The 21,502-nt window shown below is 37.4% G+C and overlaps 1 protein-coding gene and 1 long non-coding RNA gene across 3 annotated transcripts in view; one reads left to right on the top strand and one right to left on the bottom strand.

Moving 5' to 3' along the window:
- LOC139964594 (uncharacterized) overlaps positions 1–17,846 on the bottom strand; it is a 60,301-nt gene extending 42,455 nt beyond the window's left edge. For both annotated transcript variants that reach the window (XR_011792035.1, XR_011792034.1), the window contains exons 1-4: positions 17,712–17,846; positions 12,808–12,958; positions 11,902–11,942; positions 10,829–10,914 (exon numbers count right to left, since the gene is read on the bottom strand). This is a non-coding gene — a long non-coding RNA (uncharacterized lncRNA). The remainder of the gene's footprint in view (positions 1–10,828; positions 10,915–11,901; positions 11,943–12,807; positions 12,959–17,711) is intronic.
- LOC139964589 (uncharacterized) overlaps positions 1–20,779 on the top strand; it is a 49,994-nt gene extending 29,215 nt beyond the window's left edge. Inside the window, exons 6-17 of the mRNA XM_071966303.1 lie at positions 588–1,025; positions 1,658–2,095; positions 2,814–3,248; positions 4,250–4,678; positions 5,530–5,697; positions 6,589–6,861; positions 7,996–8,427; positions 9,549–9,977; positions 10,512–10,940; positions 11,608–12,027; positions 12,769–12,971; positions 15,446–20,779. Of these exons, the coding sequence (XP_071822404.1) occupies positions 588–1,025; positions 1,658–2,095; positions 2,814–3,248; positions 4,250–4,678; positions 5,530–5,697; positions 6,589–6,861; positions 7,996–8,427; positions 9,549–9,977; positions 10,512–10,940; positions 11,608–12,027; positions 12,769–12,971; positions 15,446–15,676 (4,325 nt within the window). The 3' untranslated portion in view covers positions 15,677–20,779. The remainder of the gene's footprint in view (positions 1–587; positions 1,026–1,657; positions 2,096–2,813; positions 3,249–4,249; positions 4,679–5,529; positions 5,698–6,588; positions 6,862–7,995; positions 8,428–9,548; positions 9,978–10,511; positions 10,941–11,607; positions 12,028–12,768; positions 12,972–15,445) is intronic.
- The last annotated feature ends 723 nt before the right edge of the window (positions 20,780–21,502 follow it).

The following is a 21,502-nucleotide window of genomic DNA, read 5'->3' as shown; positions in this document are numbered from 1 at the left end:
GTCAAAAAGAAAAAACAACATACTAACTAAACTCCATGCTACTTGGATTTAGGCTGTGTTCCTTTTACCGCGTTAAATTCGAAGAAGGGACAGTGGATAAAACATTGGTGATAGTTTTTAGAGACTTAATTCATACTTGATCTTAGCATAAATTATTAGTTATTATGCGATGTGGCAAGATAATGGTTTCCAATTTTTTTTGAAATATTAAACGTTTCAGTCTTAGCCTGCGTGAATATACGTGTTGTCATTAATTGTATACAGCAAGCATTCCCAAGTTTTCGAATTTAAAACTCGAGACTTCAGTTGTGATCATATATAATGACGTGTGTATACCTTATGGGTGTCGGAGCCCCACACACGCACAAGTACAGTGTTGTAACTTCAGAACTTGGTGTACTAGTATATACCCGTGTGTACTTTAATTGACATCTGGGTTTTTGTGACTGGCACAACTCCTTTTCGGTGAGTGACAAACAGCGCCGCCGATTTCTTGTCCGCGAACCCGTCTTTAAACAAAACAAAAATAGCTATATTGTGACTTTCCAAGACTAATTCTGGTTTTGATATCGTTTCCATTTCTTTAGGTGTGATCGCCAAGAATCTCAACTGGGCAGGCGAGATACCTGACTTTGTCGATGGTCCGTTGGAAACAGTTCAAAGCATCGTATCGAACGCATCTATTGACGTAGAAACCGTCTTGAACAATCTTACCGGTAACAATCTTTGGCAGATGTCCGTTTTTGCGAGTAGCACAAAATCTGCCGGTTCGGACGATATCCTGTTACCCTATTTCGACCAAATCCTTACTGAGGAGCAGTCAAGACTACCGGTACCGGAAGATGGAGTTCTACGTTTCTATAATCTTGAAACGCCTCCGTTCCAAGTAGATCGGATGGGGTGCGGAAAGTTCAAATTTCTTTGCTACAGATTCCAGAAGGCCTCAAGATCGGATGCCGATTTCGCGTTCCATACAGATTCTGGGAAGAAATACGTGTTGAACTGCCAGGAGCTTGTATGCAAAGGTGTTTTTTTCACAGTTACATTTGTCTTTTATTTTTTCTTCACAATGAGTCGATTGTTGGGGTTGATAGAGGGGGAGAGGGAGGGGAGGGGGGCTAAACGGGTGAGCTTAGGAGGGGGATATTGGAGGGTTATCGAGATGTAAGCAAAGTATTCCATTCCTCTCTTTATCACCGATGTCTTGAGATCAACATTTACAAACATTTATTGTAGACCTATTTAATACGTTAGTGGCAATGTTTCAAATATGTCATTGGAATAAAGTAGGAAAAAAAATAAAATGTGAAACTATGAAACGCTTCCCATTGCCATGGATGGACGCACGTGCACTATGAAAGTACGAATTTGGTAGGAGTACAGTAATGAGCAGTGGCGTAGCCATGGGGGGGGGGGGGGGGGGGTTGTGCCCTCCGTATATCTGCCAGTTCCTTCCCCTCTTCCCCACCCAACGAACTGGATTGTAGATGGGTGTATGTTTAGGAAAATGTAGAAGATATTGAGGTGCATGGGAGGGGGCGAGGGAGGGGTGTGTAAGGTTTTATTGAATCTAAACAAAATAGATACAGGATGAATACTAATTCGTCACCGTGAATTCTTCGCTAAAAACTCTCCTTATACACATCCTCCATTGCAGCCGTAACTCCTAAAAAACTTGACTGGACAATCGAGTCGATTGACTCGGCACCAGGTCGGAGGACACCGACAACTCTCGATGTAACGACGAAGCTACGAAACGACACTCGAGATGTCAATGGTACTCGGTTATGGCGATTAGGGCTTTATGGTTCAAACTCAGAGTACGGCGTCGGACCAAAATTCGATGAAGTTTATCAGTTACTCACAGACGAGAGAATAGCCTTGCCAATAGAGGACAGAAAACCGTTAAAATTCGGAGAATTGGTGACTCAGTTTGAAATCGGCACCATTGGATGTGTCGATGACGTCAACTACGTGTGTCTCGAATTTGAAAAGAACACCAACCCTGACCCAGATTACGTCATAATTATTCAGGACAAACGAGGCGATGACGTCAAGTCTCTCATCAGTTGTAAGAGAAAACTCTGCGAAGCAAGTAAGTTTCGTCTATCCACGGTCTATTCGTTCATGTATATATATATATATATATATATAAATATATATATATATATATATATATATATATATATATATATATATATATATATATATATATATAGATATATATATATATATATATTTATATATATATATATATAAAAATAGTAGTGGTCCATACTGATAATATAAAAGATAAACAAGCGAATATTTTTAACAACGACATACTGCTATATTTCGAAGTGGTCACCACTCCATCGTCAGGCAAAATATATATATATATATATATATATATATATATATATATATATATATATATTATAGTTACCATTTTGGCATTCTAGCATTTGCCACAAATGCAACTGACGGTTCCTTGCCTCGAAATTATTCCCAGAATAGATGGAGACTGTTAAACATTGACTGACTGTAAGATATCTCAATAAATTGGAGTAAATCCTTTCAGCTTGGCCGTAAAATTATTCTTAAAATATTCGGTGACCATTATTAGACTTTCTAGCATATATTTCGTCGCAAAACTGCTAAACGTTGGTCACTTAATTACGCTGAAGTGTATTTTTTTACAATATAATTTTTTTCTACGTTCTTATCCACAACCTGCATTAAAGTCTCTCATAATGTACTTTTGTCAATCAATATTCTTTTGAAGACTGTTTCTTCTTTTCTCTTTCTTTTTCTTCTTCTCACTTTGAAAACAGAGGCTGTTTTTGAAGAATTAGAAGCAACACATCCTTCATCTTTAAGAATATTTGAGGGGACTGAAGACCAAGATATAACCGTCTCGTTAGACGCCATAACGAATAAACTCGAATCGACTAACGTGGCTGGTGATTATTTGTGGGAAGTTACAACATTCTTTTCCCCGAACGTCAACGGTGAAGGCAACAGGATATTAGAACAAATGCAGATCTTGAACCAACTTCAAGCAAGAACAGAATTGATTGCAGACGAAAACATTGGTTTCCCAGAAGTGGAATTTGCGACAGATTTAAGTAACCACGAGTGTAGCGAAATCCCTTATATCTGCTATCAGATTCGGAAGAATCCCTGGTCGAGTATCAATTATGAATTCTTGCCGGATTCAGAGATCCAGCCGATTATTAACTGCACCAGTACCAAGAATATCTGCAAAGGTAACCGTATAGATGCACCCGTCAATTCCATTGGACGGATCCGGGGGGGGGGGGGAGGGGCGGTTGGGTGAGGTGGGGTTGTAAACTGCCTCTATTCAATACCATGAGAACAAACAGATAAAAGTGGTTATTATCATAACATTGCGTGTAGACCTTCTTATAGGCCTAAGTTACAGTATAGCCTAGATATGCCTCAGAGGGCACACATTCCAATTCAGACATTTCACCTTGGGGGGGGGGGCCCATTCTTCTTCATGGGAGTCGACTTTAACGACCCCAGGGCCACACCCCTGCATTTTAGAATCTAGGATTCGCCCCTTGATATGTCTTTGTAGAGAGTAAATCTGAAAGCACCAACGGTTTGCGGTTTGCAACATTATTCCTCTTGTTATTACTTGCCGCGTTAGAACATTATAATAATATTTTCTTCCAGGAATGTCACACCCCATGTTTTAATGTCATTGGAAAGACATGATAACAAAATTATGTTTCCTTACTGGGGTATACCATAACAAACCATCATGACATATTTCAGTTATTCCGTGAAATGTCAAAATATATCATTTCTCTGAGCTAATTCAAGACGTTCCAGATATATTCATTGCCAACATTTTATGATTTTAAAGTTGCAAAACAAATACTTCAATATTCACGAAATGAACACAATATCGTGAATCGTTAATTCATCACGTTCTTTAAAGTTATGCTGAGAGGTTTATAGGTCTTGGTAACTTCAGCAGTATATAAACACATCATATAACGTTGCAACACAATTCTTTTGAAATTGCTTCTGTACATAGGACATTGTATCAAAACGTCACGCACCGTCCACAAAATTAGGACTATTACGTAATTATATGAAAAATCACTATAACGACGCTATCAAAATATTCACATATAATATTCGTGAGGATAAAAAATACGTTTCTTCCGGTTTTCCTTTTTTAAACTCTCTTTTCATTCTTTGTTTTATTTATTTATTTATTTACCGATTTTTTTAGGAGTCATAGCCAGGTTTTTAACCTGGTCTGGTGAAGATGGCGACGGAGATAGATTACCTGGAGAAAAAGGTCCTATAAAAGGTGACGTCACTGTTGACGTCATACCATCATCACGTGATTTGGAAGGAAATAATCTATGGCGATTATCGACCTACGCCAGCAGTGACCCGTTCGGAACCAGAAAGGTCACCCCGGTAATGCACCAAGTCTTAACGCCTTCCAAGGCTTCGACCTCTCTTGAAGACGGTGGTCCGTTAGTTTTCGAGAATGTTGAAACAGAGCCATACCCTCTGGATCAGTTAGGGTGTGGGGAGGCTAGATACCTTTGCTTCGAGCTACGAAAGTCAAATGAATCTGACGTTGATTTTGCGTTCGAAACTACAACCGGAGAGGATGCCCTGATTGAATGCGTAGAGCAAGAATGCCAAAGTAAGCCATTTAGTTTGTAAATTCAGGTTTCGAATCAATTTTTCGGAACCCTTTTAAAGAAATGAACGAAGCGTACAGGATTTCCTAGGGCTATGATTAAATAGTAACACACACACAGACACACATACAAACACTTTTGTTCATTTATTTTATAAAGATGATTAAACAAAAGCGTCGACAAGACCTCTTTGAAGCGTAGTGATAATTATGTGATACATCTGTCTTATAGCTAAATAATAATTAATAAGACTTCAGTCAAACGTCAGCGTTATTTTTATTTTTAGTATTTTGTATTTTGTATCGTTTATTAATATTATTATTACTATTATTATTATTATTATTAATATTATTATTATTATTATTATTATTATTATTATTATTATTATTATTATTATTATTATTATTATTATTATTATTATTATTATTACTATTATTACTATTATTACTATTATTATTATTATTATTATTATTATTATTATTATTATTATTATTATTATTATTATTATTATTATTATTATTATTATTATTATTTTTATTATTATTATTATTATTATTATTATTATTATTATTATTATCATCATTATCATTATTATTATTATTATTATTATTATTATTATTATTATTATTATTATTATTATTATTATTATTATTATTATTATTATTATTATTATTTTTATTATTATTATTATTATTATTATTATTATTATCATCATTATCATTATTATTATTATTATTATTATTATTATTATTATTATTATTATTATTATTATTATTATTATTATTATTATTATTATTATTATTATTATTATTATTATTATTATTATTATTACTATTATTCTGTCTTTCTTCAGGTGTTTTTCTCACCAATATGAATTGGACACTGACCGAGGATGACCCAGTTCCAGGTCAAAAGTCATTGGTTAACCTCGACATCGAGACAAACTTTCAGAATCGATCCAGAGCAGTATTTGGTGACGACCTATGGCAAGTCAGGCTGTTTGCAAGTAACTTATCAGCAGGTAATGTTACCCATAGAAATAGAAGAACGAGAGAATGAATGTAATACAAAAATTCTCTGGAGAACTTATAATACTGGTGGCGCTATAGTAAATACGTGATAGATAAAAAAGAACGCTCTAGCTTGTAGTATGAACGCACTTAGTAACGTAGAACAGATGTAAATTACTGCACATTGGAATATGTCGTGCTTCGTATTTAGCTGTATTTAGCTATTACGCCAGAAATGTGTCAATAGCCTACAATTTCACCGTAATATCTGAAATCAAAATTGTAGTTATACCAAAATTGTCTAACCGATTCTAAAATTGGTCCCTCGATATAAGTCGTGTGTGTTAACGTAAGCGACATTGGTGCATTAAAGTCTAAGGGCCTTCGTTTTAGCCACGACATAATGCAGTGAATACAATAAGTTATTGTCATCCCTCAGTTTCTTAACAATTCCAATTATGTACATTTACAAAATATATATCGATCGCAGGCTATTGCCTGTAGTTACGGGCGTTGCTAAATATTATAACACGTTTCATTTACAGTATATGTTATGGAGCTTAGGCTACAGTATTTTACGTAGGTCTATGGTAGACCTATACCTATATAGGGTATACTAGTAACCTGCATTCATTACTAGGCTTAGGCTACACGCACTTGATAAACTACTACTGCGTAATTACCATAATGGATTGCATTATTTACCTCCCCCTCCCACCCCAAACCTTCGGGAGATCAGTGACTTATTTCAGCAATGGAAGCTGGGGAAAATATGGGGGAGGGGGCAGTGGGTGAAGAAGGAAGTATTTTTAATAACTCTGAACCATAGAACTGCGAGGTATACACTGCACAAGTGACATAACTATTTATAATTTTCTCTCTCACTTTTTTGGTCTTCCAAGGGGACGGGGAGCGAATCGGGGAAACGAATCGAGTGCTGTCTTACTATCAGGCCGGACAGATAATCGAACAACCGGAATCCACCATTCTATTTGAGGGAGCAGATGTTTACTTTGACATTGGGTCAGTAGGCTGCAAGGATTACGTTTACGTCTGCGTCGAGTTCAGGAAGGGGGAAGATCCGTCTACGAACTTCACCATGATTGTGGTGGAAAATGACGAGCTTACTACTAAGACATCTCTGCATTCTTGTAAGGAACGGGTGTGCTCTTCCAGTAAGTAGTTCATATCATTGTGAAACACTACCTAGACCAGGGGTGGGCAACCTACGGCCGGCGGGCCATATGCGGCCCGCCAGTGATTTTGTTGCGGCCCGTGAGATGTCTCAAGAAAAAAGAAAAAATTCAATCTATTTTACATCATCACAAAAACGAGCTAGTTGCTTATAGAAGTTATCGGCACTAATGATGCTGCCAGGTAGGCCTATTATCCCCATTATTTATCAACTGTACTGTATTGACATTATGTTTTTGTGAATAAAGATTTAGTACACACACCTATTGCTTGAAAGTCCTCGGAATCAAATATTTGAAATCAACAGCAGGTCGTTGGTTAGGTGCGGCCCAGTAAATTTTTCACTCCTTATATCTGGCCCATTTATTCAAAAAGGTTCCCCACCCCTGACCTAGACTCTTCTCCATGCCGTCAATGTCAGGCCTCACTCTTTATTATAGCTTATCTCGTCCTATATATAATCTCTCCAAATTATCCACAAGCTCGTTAGGAAATATTATATAGGAAATATTCGAAGGTAAAACCGTGTTCTTTTGTATTCATGGGAATTTATTTTCCATTCGAGATCATTCTGACAATTAAATCTTTGAACTTTGATAATAAGGTGATCGTCTACCACGTAACATGATTATAAACTCTTTCATAATCTTATATTCTTAATTATGTAATGGATTTAATCTCATCTCTCCTATACAAGTACACAACTAAACTATCTGTTCCCATAGCAACAGTTGCCATGTTGCACAGCACTTTCATTGTTTTTGAGAAATGACCCTTTAAACGGCTGGGCTCACCAATTAAAGTGACTGGAATACTTAGTCTAACATATACACAGACCATTCATTCAGTTTATCCAGATGCAGCGCAAAACTCATTTAGGGAAACATAAGACATTTATACGCCTATACAATAACACTACATCATAATTATCAATACTAAAATTCTGCATAAAGTCATCCCTTAATTACACACATCATCAATTAAAGTGTGTAATTCAATTGAGAGAGGTTAGGATGGTCGGGGAGGGAGGGAGGGAGGGGGGTGGTGGCGGTGGTGGCGGTGCTCTTGCAATTAAAGTAGATTTCTGTTATTTCTTTATGTTTTTACTCTCGTAGAGGTCACGTTCGAGGATCTTAACATAGATGTCAAGACAGACAAGCTGATAGAGGGCGTCCCAGACCAAGACATTGAATTCGATGTCGAAGGCATTCCCGATATCCTCAAGTCAACAAACGTTGGTGGTGAAAACCTTTGGAATTTGAAAGCTTACATTTCATCGGACGAGGATGGTAGAGATCAAGTCGGAGCAACATTAACTGACATCATCAGTGACAAACAAAAGAATCAACCATTTTTAGTTGGGGATGATTTCTCGTTTGATGACTTAAGTTTGGAATTAGATCTGGCTGACCGTTTGTGTCACGAGGTGCCATTTCTCTGTTTCGAACTGGAGAAAGATCCTGCTGCATCTATCAATTACGCCTTTGAAACGATTCCAAAGGAAGAACCAATGAGAAAATGTGTTCCTTTGGAACCAATTTGTGAAGGTAAGTTTTCCAGATAGGAATATATTAACAAAGTATTGTTTCTTGTTTTTGTTTTCAAAGCAAAACACAGATTTACCGGAACCTTTTAACTCCTGTAGGCCAGCCTAATTGATTGATTAACGTCTGATATTAAGGTAGTGTTTCATGACAGAGCAAAATGGTATTGGATTGCAACCTACACTCGGAATAATTTCGTTGTACAGTCTGTTCATATAGTTTATTTTTAATCTATACTACTTTGATGATATATATACTGATCCTTTCATATACAATAATAATAATTATGACAATAAGATACTTTGTTGTCTATTTCAAATTTAATTATGACAATTTTTTTTTTACAAATTCATATACTTATATCTTTCATAATTTTTTTTATTTTTTATAATTCACATTAATGATTATTAATGAAAGAATCAGTTACACATCGAAGTAGTATAGATAAAATAAAATGTAAAATGATGCAACTGTTTTGATGCACAAGTAGGCAATGCATCCCACCATTTTTCCTTCTACCAGTTAAGAATAGTGGACACTTCTACAGGTTTGTAGTTTCAGAAAGCTTTTAACATATTTACGTGAAGAGGTTAAAATTCACGTCATCGTTCATCATGTCCACCACCGTCATCATCATCATCACGACCACCACCACCACCACCACCATCGTCGTCGTCGTCGTCATCGTCATCATCATCATCATCATCATCATAACCATCATCATCATCATCATCATCATCATCATCATCATCATCATCATCATCATCATCATCATCACCACCATCATCATCATCATCATCATCATCATCATCATCATCATCATCATCATCATCATCATCATCATCACCATCATCATCATCATCATCATCATCATCATCATCATCATCATCATCATCATCATCATCATCATCATCATCATCATCATCATCATCATCATCATCATCATCATCATCATCATCATCATCATCATCATCATCATCATCATCATCATCATCATCATCATCATCATCATCATCATCATCATCATCATCATCATCATCATCATCTTTCTTATACTTTTAATTGAGATGAAGAATTATGCAAATAGGATGATAGATTTGATTTCACTTCATTATCATTCACAGGAATAACTGTCGACGATTTTGATTGGACAATGGATGACGAAGGTGTTTTACCAAATGCTCCTATACCAATCACAACTAATGTCAGTGTATCATTCTTGCCCGTGGAGAGAAATCTCACCGGAAACGACCTGTGGAAAGTAAACTTCTTTACAAGCGCGAATGAGGACGGTTCCTCACCTCAAGGACCACAATTTGAGCAAATTCTAAGCCCATCACAAGCGAGCAGGGACCTGTCTCCAGGAGATGATACTTTATTTATTGAAGATGTTGAAATTCCTCCTATCAACTTGTTTCAACTCAGTTGTGGCCCAACACCCTATTTATGTATGCAACTGTCCAAATACGAAAATAGTTCCACGAAATTTTCACTTGAAACGACCACGAGAGAAAAGTCAAAAGTAAAATGTATTGAACAAGAATGTGCGTTAGGTAAGTAAAAAATGGACGTTCTCTATTATGGAGTATATTCATTATTCATTATGCATATTCATGTATTAACCCATTCGGTAGTATACATCCGGGCTCCCGACACAGGTTTGAGACTAAGGGGCCGAAGACAGACGAATGTTACGGAATGTTGAAATTGCCCATTGTCGCTGTGAAGAATTGGAATGGTGGCATTATCCCCCCCCCCCCCTTAACCCCATACAACCCCGTCTTCCCCTCTTTGTTTTTAACACCTTGTCCATGAGGATTGGTTTGTTAAAGTGGACTTGTTTGTATGGCATTTACTAGTTATAGAATACTTGTCAGTGTTAAAAAAAGTACCAACAACTTAGTTTGAAATATGAAAATGTTGGATCACTCGTTGTTTTATTACTGTATCATGAACAAGGAGCCTCTTAAGTTGTGTTGATATGGTAGTCTTTTGGTTTTGTGCACAGTAAATATAAAATGGATCTTGATTTTGAGCCAAAGTAACCAAAAACGGCATTATTCATATTTTAATATTTATCGTTTCAGCCGTCCATCCTAAAGACTTGTTGTGGACTTCTGAGCAATCGCCACCTACCCCCAAAATAAAAACGCCGGTTAATTTTAATGTCTCCATCGACTTTGATAACTCCTCAACACCGCTCCAGGGCGAAGGTTTATGGAGAGTGGGTATTTTTGGTAGTAACTCGGAATCGGGGACAGGGAGAAGATTTAAAGAGGTAGAAAATATTTTACCGCCGGGAAAATCCAATACATCATTTTCACCCGACAAGCCTTTCCTGATCGACGATATCTCCACCAAATTTGACATCGGGAGTATAGGATGTTACAAAGGCGTGACTCACCTCTGTCTTGAGTTTTCGAGAGGGAGGTCCCCTTCCCCTTCGTATTCATTCATCGGCCCACGTGACGGGGAAGACTCATTGATTTCCTGCCAAGAACAATCGTGCATATCACGTGAGTGAAAACTCACGATATAAACTATTATAATTCTTTTTATCCATATAGCCATGTATTTACTAATAGAAGAAACTTAAGACATGTAAGCCCCCAACTCCCTCCCCTCTCCCCAAATGGGTGATACATTCACACAATGTACTTGGATCAGGGAGGTGCTAAAGGGTCAGTATAACGAACACATGAGGTAAAGCACGTAGCTCCAAAGCCTCCGTACTTCGTTCTTTTACACCTCTTCAATGCTTAGATCCGGTGTCCCATGTGACGTTTATCTGAAAGTTACAATATCAATGCTGTTTTTTGTCGGTTTGCGATCAATATTACAAAAATTGAAGAAAAAAAAAACACGTCCCAAAATAAATCGGTGTGCTGGTAAATAATTGCACTCCAAACACATGCAGCCATTGAAAATATAGTTTTTATATAGAAGGAAGTCTCAACAAATGAAATAGTTCGTGCAAATGTGTAAGAAAGGATGGATTTAAATCCTTTTTAAAGAAATAAAATCAAACTATTATCCTGGATTAAATCTCAAAAAGTGAGTTTTCATTTTTTTTTCTAAGTTAATAAGTTCATTTTACTGATGTATTTTTTGTTTTGTGTTTTGGTACATGACTGTGCTTTCTTGTTTATTAATATTTCAATGTTTTAATATATTTTTTTGTAGGGGTCGAGTTTGATGACCTCATACCGGTGGTGCACGGTCCTGATATGATCGTAGAGCACACGAGCCAACAAACGGTAAATGTAAGCCTCCTTGGAATCACCGATAAGGACAGGACAACTTTAGTTCTCGGAGATGACCTTTGGAATGTCAATTCATATTTCTCTAAGCAACCCGATGGGATAGGAAAGAGGTTCGACGAAAAGCGAAGAATTCTGGATGACATCAAGGAAGGAAAAGATCTTCCAAGAGATGAAGATCTCCTATTAGATTTTATAGATGTTGATATCAACTTACAAGGGAGGACTTGTAACCAGGTTCCGTACATGTGCTTTGAGCTAGAAAAGAACAAAATAGCTAGCATCAAGTATGAATTCGAAGAGAGTATTACAAGATGTATTGATATATCGGACAGATGTACAGGTAAGCTTATTTAATACAATCATAACAAAAAATTAAGAAAAAAAGATAAAAAGTTAAGTAATTGACCGACGAGAAAAGAGAAAGGGGGAGGGTGGGGGGGGGGGGGTGGGAGGAGGGTGGTGGAAATGGGTAAAGCAAGGGAGAAGACGTGGTCTTATTCTTTCTCTTATCAGTACGTATTGATACATGGGATAAACAATGGACAATTATGCTTATTAGTACAAGCACAATAAAGGGGGGGGGGGGAGATGAAAATTAAGTAATAATATTGACCGATTGGATAGAGAAGGAGGTGGAATTGGAACGGAAGTGTCCAAAAGTTCTTGTCTATAAATGTTTCACTAGTAAGGGAATTGGAAGGAAGTTTATATCAGGCCATTGTATATATTGTTTGTGAAAATAACAAAAACCAAAACGGACAAAAGCTAGGAAGTTATAGGATCGCTTTGTTTACCATCAAACCAGCATCGACTGCAATATTTTGCATTTGAGGGGATTATCAGAATAGTGTATACTATCACGGGTCAAATTGGCTATGCCTCTCCCCCCTGCCCCTGCCCCTGCCCCTGCCTCTTCCCCTGCCCCCTTTCCTGCCCCTTCCCCCTGCCTCCTGCCCCTGTCCCTTCCCTCCTCATTCCCCTTCCCTTCCCCTCCCCTTCCCTTTCCCTTTCCCCTTCCCCCCACCGTATAATAAATTTGAGTATTAGTTTTTGTTCTACTGGCTTATTTTACATAATGTAGGCGCTGTCTTCAACGAGTTAGATTTTGATGTCGACATACCCGATGACCTGCCGGTAGGTGAAAAGAAGACGCTGAAAGTCGACGCAGTGGTCAGCTTAGCCCCCTATAGCCCAGGCATCGCCGGTAATGGTCTATGGAAGGTGTCTGTATTCCCTAGCGCTGATGACAATGGCAGCAAACGAAAAGGACCCTTCACAGAACAAGTAAGGATATACATAGGACATATATATATATATATATATATAGATATATATATATATATGACACATATATATATATATATATATATATATATATATATATATATATATATATAGGACACACATAGGGATACACAACTTATCGGTAGTGTGTGCGTTTTTTAAAGGGGTACCGCTCGTATGGACGTAAACAGAACCGGCCAACAAAGTAGTGTGTTGTTTCTTCACATTCTGAGGTCAATTTAAACTGGTAAAGAATCTCAAGGTGTTTGGTGATCTGGGGCGGACTGGCCGATACGTGCTAAACATCTTCACGGTGCTTAAATCTGGATATATATATATATATAACGCCGAAGCCAGAACTATCGCCGAGAAACTAGGGATCGACAATCGCATGGAATCGATGGCCACCAAGCAAGCTTTCATCACCCTGAAAGACCACAAGGACAACTTTGAGAACAACCTACCATGCAGGCTCATCAACCCGGCAAAGAGCGAAACAGGTCTCATCAGCAAGGCTATCCTAGACAGAATAAACAACGCCATAAGAATCGCCACGAATGTTAACCAATGGAGAAACACGTCATCCGTCATCGAATGGTTCAAGAACATTCAAGACAAAGAGAAATACACCTTCATCAGCTTCGACATCGTTGAATTCTACCCCTCCATAACAAGAAGCCTACTGGAAAAGGCCTTAACCATGGCTAAGGATCACACCCACATCTCCAACCAAGACGTACAAATCATAATGCACTCCAGGAAGTCACTCCTTTTCGACAACGGCACACCCTGGATGAAGAAAGGACACAACGACCTCTTTGACGTCACAATGGGCAGCTACGATGGGGCCGAGGTTTGCGAGCTTGTAGGACTCTACATCCTAAACACACTAGCAAGAGAATATGGGAAGGAATACATCGGGCTATACAGGGACGACGGCCTAGCAGCCTTCAAAAACACCAACGAAAGTAAAGCAGACCGGATAAGAAAACACATGATCAGCTTATTCAAAGAACTGGGGCTCAACATCACCATCGATTGCAACCTGAAGATCACCAACTTCCTCGACGTAACATTCAACCTCAACACCGGAAAACACTACCCTTACAGGAAGCCCAACGACCACCCAGTGTACATCCACAGGAATTCCAACCACCCACCAAACATCATCAGGTCCCTGCCAGCCTCAATCAGCAGACGTATTTCCGCCATCTCCCACGACGAGGTGATCTTTAAGAAAGCCGCACCAGCCTACGAGGAAGCACTCAAGTCAAGTAATTACACCGAGGGTCTCTCATACATCGCCCACCAACCTACAAAGAACAACCGAAACAGAAAGCGCAACATCATCTGGTTCAACCCACCTTTTAGCAGCAACGTAGCCACGAACATAGGAGGCACATTCCTGAAACTTATCAACAAACACTTCCCGAAGACATCGAAACTACACAAGATTTTCAACAGAAACACCGTGAAAGTCAGCTACAGTTGCATGCCCAACATCGCCAGCATCATCAAAGGACACAACAAACGTATAGCAGCCACCCACACATCGAAAGAAAAGGAAGCCTGCAACTGCCGAAAAAAGAACACATGCCCACTAAATGGAAACTGCCAGGCATCTAACATCATATACAAGGCCGAAGTGAAAACCATCGACAACTGCAAGACATACATCGGCCTAACAGAACCCCCCTTCAAGCTCAGATACGGTAACCACAAGATGTCGCTCAACCACGAAAAACACCAAAACGCTACGGAACTCTCGAAGCACATCTGGCAGCTGAAACAGAACAACCAGCCATTCACTATCAATTGGTCGATCGCCAGCAGAGCCAAAGCCTACAGCAACGAGTCGAAGCGGTGCAACCTCTGTCTCACTGAAAAACTCATCATTATCAACACAGACAAACGGACCCTCCTGAACAAACGCCCAGAGCTCATATCGAAGTGTCGCCACGAAAACAAGTTCTACATAAACAACTCCAGTCCAACCACCAAACACCGTCATGAGAACCACACACAACTAAGGAGCGAGCACCGAAGGAAGGCAAAAAACCCCAACAACAGATCGGACGCAAAAGAGAATACACCAACAGCCGAACACCGAAGAAAGTCTTACAAACCCACAAACAGAACGGACGCGAAAGAGAATACTCAGGCAGAACAATACACCAACAACCGCATAATCCCCGGTAATCCCGACGAGGATCCTATATATTCATGGAGCATAACTTGAAGCTACCAGTTGTCTGAAGATCGCTACAAAGCGTGAAACTCCGAGTTACAACTACTAGTGTTCCACTAGTCTCATCTAGTATCAACATATATTCCGCTCTGTCCAATGGACATAGAGCACTCTGCGCCAAGATAGACGCCAACCTACTCTATATATATATATATATATATATATATATATATATATATATATATATATATATATTAACATGTCGTTATTTTTGGTCAATTCACAGTTACTGATGGACTACCAAGCTGGGACGATCCTCCCCCCAGGTGGACCTCTCGTCATCAGGGACGTATTAACAGACGGGTTAGACGTCAAATCTCTTGGATGCAGTAAATTCAAATATCTCTGTATGGAGTTCTCCATGGGTGATTCTCCGCAACCAAGATATACCTTCAAAACCAAAAATGACGACCCGTCACTAATTAGCTGTAAATCATTGGATTGTGAGGGTATGTAAGAAGCTGTTCACTTATAGTTTTTTCTTAAAAAAAAAGAAAGTATTATTGGTGTGATAGATAACAGCATAGTTTACGCCATTTTGCAATATCATCCCCTGAACTATTCAGCTAAAACAAAATTACCCATTTACCAGCGATATAATTGTGTTCATTTGTTCAGAGAAATGCATTTTCTCCCTTCGGATATACCTTTAAATTTATGGCTAACTATCATAATAAGGTGATTGATAGTGTTGGTATGGGGGCGCTGCACCCAGTTTGGACATTTTTTTCTATACTGTAGTGTTATGTCCCGCTTCAGAGCACTCGTATAGTCAGTACGTAGCAGTATGAATATCATGTTTTCTATCAGATCATGGTTAGGAACTGTTTGTACTGTCAATACCAGTGCTTTGAGAGCATGATATTGGAGTGCAGTTTAGAGAGGTATTAGCATTAGGAAATTGTCCCAACTGGCTGGGGCGCTACCTTACTTTATGAATATTCATTAAGTGATGACATTAGGCGACCTTGTATATAATATATGTATATTATATGTTGACTGCCTTATATAGTGACTGCGCCCCTCGTTCACGTTGATGGCGAATGTCACTTAAAATTAACACTTACTGAATATGCATTAAAATGTAACTACGTCATTGCAAAATGCACGGTTTGTGCACTTTGCTAAATTTCTATACCATTTTATTTAAATATATGATTAAAAAAGAAAGAAAATAACAACAAATTGTCTATTGTTATTTATAGATACTTCACATATCGAACAAGCAAACACATCACACACTGGCGTCCATTTGTGACGGTTTATACTTTTGTTGATTCTTTCAACTGTTTGATTATTTTTGTTCATTCGAATGTCGTTCAGTCTGCTTTATCCGTCTGTGGACATGTCTGTCTGTCTGTCTGTCTGCATGAAAATGTATTTACTGTTACAGTTGTTGTTGGTTATGTATAAAAGTATTTTATTAGTCTGTATTTATTATTAAGTAGTCATTTTTAAAAGGTCATCTTATTTTTTGGGGATATGATTGTAGCTTTTTGAAAACAGGTAGGTATCTTTCAATATAACTTTTGCTTTCCCTGTTTCATCATCTCAAGTTAGATTGGTAGTAAGAAAAGTGCGCTTTTATTTACATAATGTATCTTCATATGCAAAAGAACTTAAAATTTAACTAACCATTTCCATCATCTCTTTGATTTCTACATGTTCACTACGAGACAACATGAATAATTAGGCCGTCTCATGTGCCCTATAAGTCAACAATGACTATCGACGAGTTAATCGGACAACGCTGGTCTCACTACGAGTTCACTATACGAGTCAAGTTGATTCAGCTGGTCTCTACAAGTTCACTACGAGTCTACCTGTGTTAACTGGTCTTAACACGTTTACTACGAGTCAAGCTGACTTAACTAGTTTCTACAAGTTCACTACGAGGTTACCTGTGTTAACTGGTCTTAACACGTTTAATACCAGTCGAGTTGACTTAACTAGTTTCTACAAGTTCACTACCAGTCTACCTGTGTTAACTGGTCTTAACACGTTTAATACCAGTCTAGTTGACTTAACTAGTTTCTACAAGTTCACTACGAGGTTACCTGTGTTAACTGGTCTCAACACGTTTACTACGAGTCAAGTTGACTTAACTAGTGTCTACAAGTTCACTACGAGCCTACCTGTGTTAACTGGTCTCAACGCGTTTACTACGAGTCAAGTTGATTTAAATGGTCTTGGCATGCACGGTCGCTCCTCCCACTTTGCAAGCCAGTTCGTTATTCGTCCAATTGTATCATATAGCGAAACCACCAAATCCGCCTCTAAAGTCTTCAGTTCTTGGTTTTAATTCGATATCTCTCCCAGAATTATCAAACTGACTCTGCTACTTGTATTATTTTGTATATTGTATTCTTAAATATTTAACTTTGTATTATTCAGAACATTGTAAATTGTAACGTCTAATCTTAAAGTTGTTCGTGTTTTCTAGGCTTTCGAAAAAATGAAAAAAAAAATGATGAGAAGAGAGTAGCACTTACTTCTTTTTTTAATCGTAGTCCACGTTTCTTCTTTGTTTCTCTAGACCAATCGACTTCTCCAAAAACAACAACAAATTAACATAAAATATTAAAGTTATAATAGACAATGTAGGTTCCTATATATTCAATATTCTCAGGCTTTCCAATTCACTTGTGTAGGTCCAGGGAGTTGTTATGTTCCATAACAACTCCCTGGTAAGTCGCGTGTATACGCAGCCATACTCTCTTCCACGCGTTTGGAAAAAGACTGGATGTTAAACCAGGGAGTTGTTAACTCCCTGGTTAAACGGATCATCTTTAGACTTCTTCGTGCATAGCTGTTTACACACACTTCGACATGGGAGTTGTACTCCATATAATCCGTAAGCTCTTTTTTGTGTGATGGAATAAGCATAGGGTGATTAAGATGATGGAGAGATGTCAGGCTTCAAGGTCTTTGCAGTTACGGTTATAATCTTCGTAATGCTTCAAGCCCATTACTACGATGGTGATTATAATGGAGGATAAGAACGAATAAAGGCATCTCTTGTGGAATGCTGCAGCTAAATTTTGCGTCGAACTATGATATCCTCAGATATGGCTTACAGCCATTCCCAACCCGTCCGACTTATAGCCTACCTAGTATAAACTTATTGCCAACCCGTACTAATTAACTTATAGCCTAGCTAGTATAAGCTTATAGCCAACCCGTCCTAACGTATATCCTATAGCTATATGGTATAAGCATATTGTCAACCCGTCCTTTATACGCGCATTGCAGCGCTGCAGCGGTCAGTGACAGACCCGGTTGGACGTTTGATAACATTTCAGATTAAACAAGTAGTTGTAATGTATATGATGGATCTTGATATACACACATATACATCCATGCATATACATATTTTGTGACGTTATTAATATATTGAATAAATTGAGTGAATAAATTACTTTTCTGTATAGGCCTATGTATTTGTATATTCCCATGTGTATACTTATGTTCTCATGTACTTGTTGTCACGTTAGTTCTTCATTGTGAATTTCGTATGAATTTCTTGTTTTATTACTTTTCCACATATATATTGATATCTCTTCACTTGACTTGTCTTAGATAAGCTGTTTTTTTTCTTTCTAGTATCACTCAGTATTTTTCTAGTTTTGATCTGTACTACTTATTTCTTATACTTTGCAGAAGGTTTAAATAAAAAACATGCTGCCCTCTAATTTTGCATGGTAACCTGATTTAACTGGTCTCTGCGTGATTCTATATAGGAGTCGATAAAACTATAAAATGCTCTTCGTAACCACCAACCACATCCCTTTAAGAGTTCTATCCTCAAGTGATGGTTAATGAGCTTGTAATTATGGCTTCCACTAAGTAACCTATTTTTTCTAACCTATTATAAATGAATATTAAAAACAAGTACTGGAGAATTTGGAAATTTTCAACTTTTCCTTCATTGTTAGAAATGATGCTTGAATAGTCATCTCGATGAAATATATATATTGTTGTGAGATTTAAATATCTTAAATATTTCGAAAGCAAATAAACCCAAAGTAACTCAGTTCTCAGAATGATGAGATTCTACCTCGAGCGGGCCAGGCACATAGCCAAGGGGGGGGGGGGGCGAAGGGGCGACCGCCACCCCCTTGAGCATATTTTTTATGATATCGCTAGTAATTTCAAAGTAGAAAATGCTTAGATGCAACTTACAAGGCCTGGGAAGTGCCATTTCCAGCCATCTGGGAGGCACTTTCGGCCAAAATTTTATTCTACGCTTAGATAGTTTGTCTACAGGCTTCGCCCCTCCCTTGGCAACTTCCTCGCTACGCGCCTACAGTGGGCACTGAGAATATCCAGTAATATAGTTAGGAAAGATGTAGAGTTGATCGTGAAATCAAGTAAATCACTGACAGAAATTGACAGAAATATTAAATAATGTATATAACAAGGTGGTCAATATGTTTTATTGATAAGAGTTATCATTTTAATAATCCTGCACTCTCATAAATTAATTTCTATTTTCGGTGTATTGAAACGGGTTTTTTTTTGTGAAGAAATCTTAGATAAATGGAACAAGAAAATCAGAACAAGGTACATGATATTGCCAAAAATGTATTTCCTAGTCTCAATATTGAATTGCAATAGATATTAAAAAAAAGCGTTAATTACGCTTTGACTATACAATTCGTAAATTAAAAAAATGTTAATTAATGGAATGGGCTTTGCAAATATAACTTGTCTGAAAGCTTATATATGCGAAAGCATAGTTTTCATATGAACAGCAGTTATGACCCATAACCATTCTATACGTAAGCACATGAATTAAAGATTGATTTGTGAACACTCATTTGTAGGGGTGAACAGTATGATTTTAAAAGTCAATAATCGATATGTTTGTGAACACTCATTTTATGTGTGAACACTCATTATCATGTGTGTACACCTATTATTTGTAAGAACACTCATTATATATGCATTAGCCTGTGAATAATCGATATATCGGTGAACACTCATTTTATGTGTGAACACTCATTATCTATATGTGTGTACACCTATTACCTGTGTGAACACTCATTATATATGCATTATATATGCATTAGCCTGTGAATAATCGATGTATGTGTGAACACTTATTTTATGTGTGAACACTCATTATCTATGTGTGTGTACATTTTGTATTTGTGTGAACACTCATTATATATGCATTAGCCTGTGAATCTTCGATATATTGGTGAACACTCATTTGATGTGTGAACACTCACTTATATACATGTGTACACTGATGTGAAACTTAAAAAGCAATAAACAAACAGCCTTAAATATCATATTAAGAAGCAGAAAAAATCTCTATCGACACAAAAATTGGCAAAAAATAAGCAAAAGGTAACATATACTAACACATAAGCATTGTCATATCCACCCTGTCTTAAAAAACCTGCACTGGCTACCTGTAAAATATCGTATTATGTATAAAATCTCCTTATTGTTTATAAATCACCTAAAGGATATGGTCCAATGTATATTTCTGACTTATTACATATTTATGTCCCCTCTCGTAATCTAAGATCCAGCTCTCAATTTTTATTATCTGAAATTAAGTCCAAACATTCTTGGGGGGGAGGGGGGGGGGGGTAGGTCATTTATTGTTTCTGCCCCTCGCTTATGGAACCAACTCCCCTAAAAAATCAGACAAGCATCTACTCTCTCTAACTTTAAGAAGAGCATCAAATCCCACTTAATGACAAAAGCTTTTATATGATCTTATACCATTAAGTTTTTCTTCTGTCATTGTTTTGTATTATTCTGTATTATTTGTATCATTTCTCATTGTCAATTGCGCCATGAACATTCTTTGAGTGGTGTGTGCGCATTATAAGTCGTATTATTATTATTATTATTAGTATTATTATTATTCTGAGAACTGTGGCAATATGGGCTGCTAGGTTCAAATTTATTCTGAGTGATATAAAACGTAAACAAAAATATAAAAAAGTGAAAAATCGCAAATGACCGTGAATTACCGAACTTGAATTCAATTCTGTTGTCACAAAAACATGAAAGGTTTTTTTTTGCACACCTTAAATGTTAATTGTTCCTTCAAATAACACCGTCCTTGTCAACGTTCACATGCTTGTATACCGAAAAAAAATTAGCATACAAAAATTCTTTTGTCAAAGGCTAAAGGTTTCAACAAATGATGAAATCACACACAAGCAAGCAAACAAGCAAGGAAGCAAGCATAGAAACAAATAAGTAAATAACTAAACAACACAAAAAAACAATAACTGAATAAATGAACAATAATAATAAC

The sequence above is a fragment of the Apostichopus japonicus genome, chromosome 23 (assembly GCF_037975245.1).
Source record: "Apostichopus japonicus isolate 1M-3 chromosome 23, ASM3797524v1, whole genome shotgun sequence".
NCBI lineage: Eukaryota > Metazoa > Echinodermata > Holothuroidea > Aspidochirotida > Stichopodidae > Apostichopus > Apostichopus japonicus.
Note: the sequence above shows the minus strand (reverse complement) of the source record. Positions and strands in the feature narration are given on the sequence as shown.